Source organism: Musca vetustissima, unplaced genomic scaffold (genome assembly GCF_032173495.1).
Source record: "Musca vetustissima isolate MV318-11 ecotype Yass unplaced genomic scaffold, APGP_CSIRO_Mvet_v1 utg567, whole genome shotgun sequence".
Classification (NCBI taxonomy): Eukaryota; Metazoa; Arthropoda; class Insecta; order Diptera; family Muscidae; genus Musca; species Musca vetustissima.
In genome coordinates this window covers 290,106-300,652 of record NW_026880033.1, presented here as the reverse complement: position 1 = coordinate 300,652, position 10,547 = coordinate 290,106, and the positions used below count along the sequence as shown (strand labels likewise).

General features: G+C 32.5%; 1 protein-coding gene and 1 pseudogene across 1 annotated transcript; both read right to left on the bottom strand.

Moving 5' to 3' along the window:
* Positions 1-6: 6 nt before the first annotated feature.
* On the bottom strand, positions 7-1,010 carry LOC133325315 (long-chain-fatty-acid--CoA ligase 4-like; the record flags this gene model as incomplete). The annotated part of the gene is made up of 5 exons (XM_061534100.1): positions 846-1,010; positions 619-793; positions 419-558; positions 171-343; positions 7-93 (listed from the first exon to the last, which is right to left on the bottom strand). Coding segments are annotated over exons 1-5 (697 nt in total), but the record flags the coding sequence as incomplete, so codon positions are not given.
* A 93-nt stretch (positions 1,011-1,103) lies between these two features.
* On the bottom strand, positions 1,104-9,585 carry LOC133325310 (fatty acid CoA ligase Acsl3-like; annotated as a pseudogene).
* Between the last annotated feature and the right edge of the window lie 962 nt (positions 9,586-10,547).

The following is a 10,547-nucleotide window of genomic DNA, read 5'->3' as shown; positions in this document are numbered from 1 at the left end:
TTGTGACTCTATATCCTCCTTCTTCCCAATTCACTAAACGTATATCACAAACTGTCAAAGGTGCGCCAACACGACCGTACTGCATATCACGATCTTTAGAATTGAAAAACAAAAGTAAACGTAATTTTAATGAAATAAATGAGTTTGAAATTGTTTTAAAGTTGTATTACAATCCATAACAGTCGCTCCCGATGTGGTTTCAGTTAAACCGTATCCTTGGATTAGATCGACACACAAACATGTTTTTATCTGCTCATGTGTGTCGGGTGAAAGTGGTGCTCCCCCGGACATCATAATACGAACACGTCCTCCCATTAGCTTGGCAACTTTCTTAAACACGAGTCTAAAATTTTATTTTTTTTTTGAAAAATATTACTGATAAACAGTAATAGTTAAAACAAAAATCAATAAGTGTTACCTATCAATCAATGGGGTCTGGTATCCATTTTGTGTCCACTTCACTTTGTATTGGTACAGAAACTGGAACAAAGCTTTTTTGAATGCAGACCCGGAATTCACCTTATCATTAATGCCTTTAGATATACGACCTAATATAAGCTGAAAATAGGAAAACAATTAATATAACTTTTGTTGGTAACAAAAAAACTATTTACATACTGGTACAGTTGTCATACAAGTTGGTTTTAAGACGGTAGCGTCTCCTTTGGAGCCTCTCATAATCTTACTGCTAGTGTCTATTAATGTCAAAGGCGTGGAATATCCAATCGGCACGCCCGTCATTAAACATACACTTTCGGCAACCAGCTCAAATACATGAGCTAGTGGAAGAAATCTACAAAAAAATACTAAAGTATGCTTTCAATATATTTCTAATAAGTGCTTACCCTATTAAGACGTCGTCGGGATAGATTGGAACGACATCGCAAAAACCTTTCATTGTTGCAATGCAGTTTTTATGTGACAATAGGACTCCCTTTGGTGTTCCTGTTGATCCAGAAGTATACATTATAATGGCGATATCGTCAGCTTTTGGTGGAACGCTCTCTAGAATAATAATAAAATAAAAAACAAAGTGTAGACGTTATTTAGAATAAAATTTTAATATCGCAACAAACTGAGCTGATAATTATCTTCATGCAACATTACAGTATTAACATACCAAATTTACTATCCTGGCCTAGACGTGTAACTTGTGAGAACGGTAAGATTTTTACGCCTTCTTTAAATCCTGTCGTGTCAGTTTTATGTAATTGGTCTTCCATGTAGATTATCGTATTGACGTTTGGGCATTTGTCCAAAAGCAGTTTGAATTTAGGCAGCAAGTCATGGGATGTAATAACAGTTGTCACTTCTGTTTCACTTATGCAGTGAGCCACGCCTTCATCTCCCAATGTTGCATATACCGTAACAATTGACATGGATTGTTTGAAACAACCATGTGCCGCAATCATCCATTCAGCTCGAGTCTCTGCAAAAATGACGATATTCTTCCTAGGTTCTTGGCCGCATTCACGCAAACCGCGACCAAAAGCAGCTGCTAAACGTTCGGATTCGATAAAGTTCTTCCACTTATATTCACCCATTTTGTACTTTTTAAATATTCTGCAATTGGGTTGGACTTCATCTTCTTCACTCAAAATTTGACGCGTGCCTAGGCAACGTTTTGATGAATGAGTTTTAGCGACGTAATTGAAAACTTTTTCAAGAGTATCTATGTTGTCCTGCAACATTTTTATATGAACATCTCTGGGAGGTTCTATTGTCCGATAACTTAATGCTGCCTCGTCACTAGACACAACTTTTGCCTGTAATTATATGTGCATCAAATTAGTATACTCATACAAATTTTATGAATACTTATAATCAAAATAGATGCAATGTTCTATCAGTTCCCGTCGGCCAATACGAATTTTAAATATCATGTTTCCAAAAAAAAAATGTATATATATATATATATATTTGTACAGCATTTTGTTTATAATATATTATACGATACATAATTGCGTATTACACTATTTAATATCTTTTAGAACTAATTTCTAAAAATTATTTGTAAACACCAAGAAGGCGCATTGAGTTGGCATTGGTAGTCTGAGTCGTTATTATATATTCGGTTATAAATTGGCTTTAAATAAAATGCATCTTAGAGGAGCAGATCTAGAATCCTCGGGTGTATCTCCAACTTTAGTTTCATTGGTTGTAGATAAAGACTGAAGTGCTGAACTTCAGAATTGTACTTCTAACGATCCTGGCGTAGTGCAATATTAATTACGAATTTCCATAAATCCATGTTCGAATGGTGATATACATATATTTTGATGCAAGTCGCGTCATTCTTATCTGAGTACTGTGCACCTTGCTGTTTTATCGAATACCGAATATATCAGGAAATCATATATACTATGTTCCTAAAATTATGCGGTAAATTAATTGATTATAATATTAATTTAATTTACATGTCTAATTTTTTAGGCGTTATTATATATTCTATTTATAATCCATTATTATATTAACTTTTGCGGTTGGCGTAGTCGTGTCGAAAATTTTGCACAGTAGTATTTATATGAAAAATTGGTATTATGAAATTGCAATACGTCAAAGATGTGTCAACGACAGCATAAAAAACTATAAAAATATTTTTAAAAATTTAGTTTAACAAATTTTTCTGATTAATTGTTACATTAGACTTTATTTTATTGCATTTCCCATTATTCATAAGAATCCAACATGCCGGACAAATTATAAGAAACAGGCTAAAAGATGTATCTTTTGCAATACAATATTAAAATGGCTTCAAAGAATACAATATTTATTTCGATTTTGTAATTGAGTATAGGAAAAGTCTATTACAAAATAAGGCATAGTCATAAATTCTACATAATACCGACCCAAAACGTCTACGTCTGGAGAGCTGGCGTACTATAAGAACGCATACATAATAAGGGTGCATACAAACTTATATACTGCAACTGTAGTTAAATATACATTGGTGGTCACATAGTTAAAACAACTCCTACAGTTTTGATGTGTGCTCTGGGCTTATATTAGCAACCATACCATCTTCCCACCGTCATTGTGAAAAGGCAAAATCAGACCTTTTATACTTCCTATTCAATACATAGATTACTGGGTTTCGAACCGAAATATCTTACAAACAAATCGCAAAAAAGTTCTCCGTTTCTACGTATTTTTAACACCAAGCAGTTATTTATTACACAAAACAGGTATATCATCCTCAAATGTTTTAAGTCAGTTATGTATCAGAAATGAAAAGTTGCTACTTATACCACAAATCCATAAATAAAATAAATAGGTCGAGACTTGATTATAAAATCATGGGAATGGATATATGTGTCAGAAGAAAAGACTTCAAGTCAATAGACTTCAAGTCAATGTCTATAGATTACGCAAAACGCAAACTATTGCGAAACCGTTGAGGCATTAAAGCCGAAATGGTACTATGAATGTATACCAATATAATCAGGCACATACTCACATGTGGAGTGCTTGTTTTGAAGATATACTACTCAAAATTAGAAATATCATCAGTTACAGAAAGGCACACATCGTGGACACAGGAGCATGCCATATACAACCAATAGACATCATTGGTAAATCTATAAGGACGATATTTTCTCTGATGAGGCATACATATCAATCCCAGTAAAGATTCTCGAGCTCTGTAATGTTCTAGTAATAATAGAAGCTTGCTTCATACATATTTCTCTATAGAGACATCGGATACATTTAAAATAATTTTCTAACAATGCGATTCAAGAATGTCGGATAGCGTCTTCTATAACTGTAGACCGACAGAACATATCAAGTTATTTTACAATGCGATTGTAGCATGTCGGACAACGTCTTCGATCACTGCAAACCGACAGAAGATATCAAGCTATTTTACATGACATACAATATTTGTCTGTCATCAAACCGGTTGATACAATAAACGTACACAAATTTAATAAAATACAGTGGAATATTGTTTCTCTTATGCAGAATTTTCTCTTATTTCGAATTTTCACTTATCCGAATTCGACTGTACACATTTAAGGATGAACTCTTCTTCCAACCAAAAATTCTAGTTGCATCCTAATAACATAGTCATACATCGTGGAGAGATCATATACCACCAATAGACTACTTTGCTGGTCAGCGACACAGCTAAATAATTAACCCTTTCAGTGTGTTTGTCGAATATATTCGACATATAAAATTTCTCTCTTTCTTTGCGATTTTTCGGTTATCCTATGTACAGTTACAATTGATGTTTTTGTTTTTGCTGAAAGACAGGCAAAACTGTCCGAGGGTTAAAATAAAAATTGTTTTTTTTTTCTCAAAACCGTGGCTTTATACGATTTTAAATACAAAATTTTAGATTTTTATTCCGACAAAAAATCTTTTTTTGACACTGAAAGGGTTAACGTCGACGTTTTTCCTGAGGATGCACACATGTCAATCTAAGTAAAGACCCATGAGCTAATTTTAGTACAATTAAAAAAAATTCGTATGCTTAAGTACGAACTTCCAAAAAATCAGTATACTTGTCTTAACTATAAATAGCAACAAAGTTTCAAATACTTAAGTCTGAATTTAGAAAGGGCGAGATTACTTGCGGCAAGTCTGTGTTTGCAGGAGAGAGGGGCAAGAGGAATAGAATTTGAAAAAAAATTGCCCGTACCGACAATTCTCTGGCAATTCGTTTTGTGTATTTTGTTTGTAGTGTCAGTAATTTGAAATACCAATCCAGAACATTGTCACAAAATGTAAAAAAAAATATTTTTTTGAAACCGAATTGCCTTGAATAGACTCATGAAGCAAGTTTAAACGAGAACGATAATAATTGCAGCAAGTAAACTCGCCTAATCTAAATCAGGACTAATTTCATTTTTTTATATCTGAAAATGTATATCTTGCTCCTACTACACTAAGTACAATTCAAAACTTTTCTTGGGTACTTTTATCACGCACATTCGAAAAAACAAGTTTACACAAACCCTGCCTTATTACATACCTACGTGCCACCCCTCACACAACATTACTGGATTCTATCTGCAGCCGTTTCATTTAGGCGTTGATTGTTAACTTTCGTACTTTTCGCACCCTTATAGTTCGAATTTCCCAGCTCATCTACGCACCAATACTGACCGACATAAACAATTTTAGGATTTTAGCTTCAGCCGTTTCGTCTGGGCCTAACAATAATGATAATTTTGTAATGTCCTCTCGAAATCGTTTATAACGACACCGATTTTAACGACATATCGGTTATAAGCTCATCTACGCACCAATACTGACCGACATAAACAATTTTAGGATTTTAGCTTCAACCGTTTCGTCTGGGCCTAACAATAATGATAATTTTGCAATGTCCTCTCGAAATCGTTTATAACGACACCGATTTTAACGACATATCGGTTATAACAACATAAGATTGCTTTCAAATCATATCAAAATTATGTTCGGCGTCAAAACGAAAATATTAATATTTTGTCAGCATTCAATTCAATTTTAATTTATATCGTCTTTAAAGAATATTTTCAAGTAAATTATCTCTCAAAATTATAAATAGTGTTGTGTTTCTTATTTAAGGGCCGTACCTAAATTCATGCGTATGCGTTCGATTTTATCTACCTCAAAAGTTAAATACATGTATTTCAATGAATGTTACCCAAATACGCACTGCGTATTAAAATTTAAAGTTGAAAATTTTCAAAATTGACAATGCGTATTTTGGATTTTTTTATTTTTTGAAAAAAACGAATTCCTGTCATTGTAAATGTAAAAATTTTTCAGTAAATTAAGAAAATGTTTTCATCTATTTTCGCCGTTTTTAATTGGCATACAAGTAAATAAGGTCCATGTGTATTTGGTATTGTGGTAATTTAAATACTGAACAATATTAGAATTGGTAGACCCCTGTAAATATATGTGTTTCTATAAAAGTAAAAATTTATCCATTAATTAAAAAATTAATCCAGCCATTCAAAATTTTGTGTTTCTATAAATGTAAACATTTTGCCATCAATTAAAAAACGTTTTCATCCACTTTCGTCGTTTTCAATTGACACACATGTAAATATGGTCCTTGCGTATTTGGGTAATACGGACGTTTAACAAGTAAATGTTAATCAACAGACGGACGGACACACATCTAGATCGACTCAGATAATTGAAATCTCCACTAATAGTTCGTGACGTTACAAACTCTTGCGCGAAAAAAAAACTTATAATATCATCTCAACATAGCTGTTAATTTCAATTAACTTTTTTGTATTTTAGTTTAAGCACGCAACGCATTGATTTGGGTTCGAGACTAAAAATAATGTTTTATATAAAGACATTTGTTTATACTTCATAAACTAATGTTTTTTATATACATTTTTAGCATTTTTTTCTGGAAATTTTCTAAAATTTCAAACATGTTTTAGCAAAACTGCACACCGGATACCCCATATTCTTGATCAAATGCGTATTCAACCAAGTTGAAATCACGAGCTCACAATATGTAAGTTAAACGCTACGTAGTTTGGCATTTCGTTTTCTCCTGGCAGCAATTTACCATAGTCACATATGAAAATGTTGATATATTAAGTATCATTATGATTTTTTCTCAAAGGTGTTTGCCGACGAACTTAACAACATGTTTACTTCTTTTTGGATGTACTTTAGCTGTTATATCAACATTTTTAGGATCAGGGTGGCGGATCTTCGGGTTCACATTGTCCAAGTGTCGAGCAAATTTATTTCTGTGGCGGTGAATTCAAAATTTTGATTGCCGCTTTAAATCACAGTGATTTCAAAATTGTTTCAAATGTTTGTGTTCAAGAAAAACACAATTTACAAATTATATAATCTTAAAAAAATTAAATAAATTAGTTTATCTCAACAAAGATATTTTTTTGATCTTTAATATAACATCCATTACCTCGTATAATAATTGTTCAACCGATAAGTTCAACCGTTTCTGAGATAAAAGGTCACTTTTGGCTACAAAAATGTCCTACAATTTCCCTTACCAAGACACGTAAGGAGAGACATACATGATCTAGAGAGAGAGGTCCAACGGTACAAGAGGCTTATCGAGCAGAAATTACAGAATTCACACGGAAGCAGTGAACCAGGCAATGGATCAATACCATGTGAATGCAGTACTAGGAGTCCACCCACCATTTATATCAGCAGAAGAGTGACAGCTGCCTAGACAAACAAGACTGGTTTTTGCCCAAATAAGATCAGGATGGTGCAGTGACAGCGCGGTACCAAACACATGCCCTGCATGTGGATTTGGACCTCACGATACGCTGCATCTCTTTAACTACCTTGCTAAACCCAATCATCTGTCTCCGGAATCTATTTGGACGCAGCAGTTACAGATTGCAACCTTCCTGAACCTGGAAACAGAGGAGTCAGAACCAGAATAATTAAAAAAAAACAAACATGTAGACAGTTGCTACAACAACAACAATCGGTATAAAAATCACACAAATCCATGCAGTGGTTTGTAAATTACAGCAACAACAAAATATTTTTGGTTTGAAGAAATAATTTCATCATATTTATCTTATAATTTTATACAAGAAGTTGAAGAACAAAAAATTTGCTATTTAAGCTAAATTTCACGGAGGTACATATAAATATATCACGAGTTTGTATAACTAAAAAATAATTTTAAACTAAAACTATATGGTGAATTATACATTTTAAGTTGCGTCTGAATCACGTAATCCTCAAAATCATTTGATCCGCATGCGGTCCAGGAAGTACTGAATTGTACCTTCCAATCCATGTATATTTTGCGAAATTTCAAAATATACATGGATTGGAATCTATTTGGACGCAGCAGTTACAGATTGCAACCTTCCTGAACCTGGAAACAGAGGAGTCAGAACCAGAATAATTGAAATACAACAAACGTGTAGACAGTTGCTCACACAAATCCATGCAGTGGTTTGCAAATTACAGCAACAAAAAATTGAGGAAAATTAATTGTTTTTGGTTTGAAGAAATAATGTCATCATATTTATCTTATAATTTTATACAAGAAGTTTAAGAAAAATTTTTTTCTGCTATTTAAGTTAAATTTCACGGAGATACATATATCTTTTTTATCTTATAATTTTATACAAGAAGTTTAAGAAAAAAATTCTGATGTTTAAGCTAAATTTCACGGAGGTACATATATATCTTGCGGATTATGTCAAGACCCTTTAAATAAATCATGAGGTTCTATAATTAGGAAATAATTTTAAACTGAAACTATATTGTGAATTATACATTTTAATTTGCGTCTAAATCACGCAATCCTCAAAATCATTTGATGCGCATGCGGTTCCCAGGAAGTACTGAATTGTACATTCCAATCCATGTATATTTTGCGAAATTTCATTTCACAGCTAAGATGTAGTACACGTTGCATTGAAGTGCCCAAAAACTCGGAAAAATCTCATCCGCAAAACATTTTAAAATTTTGATGGGTAGTACTGTGGAGCTGTGCGTATTACATTCCCAAATATGTATCAAATTACTCAAATCCGCGAGTACAAAAATCCTACAATTAATGTTTGGAAATTCCTGCATGTGCAGGGAAACTAGAAATAGAATTAAAAAAAAAAATCAAAATCGAGCTTTAAATTTTATGTATCATTTAAAGGTAGATGCAGATAAATTTTAGAAAAACGATACATAAGGGACGTAATCTTTATTTTTTAGGCTTCAAAATCCGTATAAGGTCATTTATTGAAAAGGAAAGATGCAAATAAGATACAAAAAAACCTAGATATTTTCAAAAATATTTTCGGCAAATTTCATGTTTTTCGGAGGCCAGTTACCGCCGTTCTAAAAGATGGATTTCTACGAAGCAGATTTTATTTTATCCGGAACGCAAACAAGCTTACAATCCCATATAAAATAGAATTTTTTAGCAATTTTATCGCACAAAATTTTTAAATTTGGTTGGATAGTACTGTGAAGCTGTGCATATTACATAACCAACACATATATCTAATTACTCAGATTCTCGGGTATAAAATTCCATAATTGATGTTTGGAAATTCAAACTCGAGCTTCAAAATGTCAGTATAATTTAAAGGTAGATCCAGATACATTTTCAAAAAACGATACATAAGGAACGTATTCCTTATTTTGTACTTTTACTTTAGCACGAAGACCGTGAAATGGGTGGTTTAGTCACAAACAGCGAAAAAAATGGGTTGTCTCACCGCGTTTTTACCCATTTTGTACATTAAAGTAGATACAGCTTCCACCAAAATATACTTTAGAGGTCAATATCATAAAAAGTTTGCAACGGCAGGTGAATAAATCCAAATATATTCAATTTTTCTCATATACTTTAATAATTCCCGAGTTATAAAGGGGTGGTCCTCGGCATCAGCTATGGATATTAACTCTTGATATGATAATTATGAACAATTAGATTTATTATTATAAGACAATACTGTTTAAATATTTGTACCAACCTTGACACGTTTTGCATCTTGCCTACGTTTCCATGGCCTTTGTAGCACCAAATACACTGGTAATGTGATTATATCACAAACAAATGCTATGGCCTTTATGGCCCCAAGTGGCAATAGCACTTTGTATCCAGAAACTTTCCATTCTAAAAATAAAAGAAAAATATTCAGTTAGCAAAAATCAATATTCGACATTAAAAATCAGTATAAGATAAAGTTAACAATTGTTGTTGTTTAAATGCTTAAAATTGTTCTTTCTTGAAATCAAATCAATTGTGACATAAAATATTTGACCATGATAATTCCGACACGAACGGTTAAATGTAGGCACAAAGTGCGATGTTGGTAACGTTTTATTAAAACATCGTCAATAAAGATAAAAAAAACACATTGAAATGACATTAGGAGACAACAACGAACAACTGTGTTGATTACATTTAAAGAAGCTTCGTCGGGAAAATGAATTTCGTATTGAACATATGTATAGTGTAATTAAACAGTTCACTAACAAAATACTGTTATATACCGTTTTTGTCGGTAAATTAACCACATAAACTTAAATGTTGTACTTGGTTTTACTACTTACTGCGCATCATCTTCGATGAACATTTTTATTTGTTTTTAAACTTCACTTAATGCACTAATACTATGTATGATTTTGTATTGTGAAGATATATTAGCTATTTTACAATTATTTATTAATGCAAACCATATAAACCGAAGTATGAAGTCTAATATGGTGTATGATTTTAGATTTATTTAATGGCTGATTTGATGCGTGTACTCTTTTTCCATATGGAGGTAGTGTTCCAACATCAATTATATCTATAATGTACAAAAAGACAAACGTATCAGACATATAGTTACAGTGATATATGAAATGAATGAAATTTATCATATTATGTGGTGAAAAAGTCCACAAAATTTAATGTTACACATCGAGTAAAGAAATGATGTTGTACAATGCGAACATGTAAATATGAAATATATTTAACGGATGACTACGAAAATAGGACAGGAAAGTTGTGTTAATGAATATGAGAGATGTGCTATACTGGTAGCTTTGTTTAAATGACCCATATGCGGAATACACACAACACTAATTTT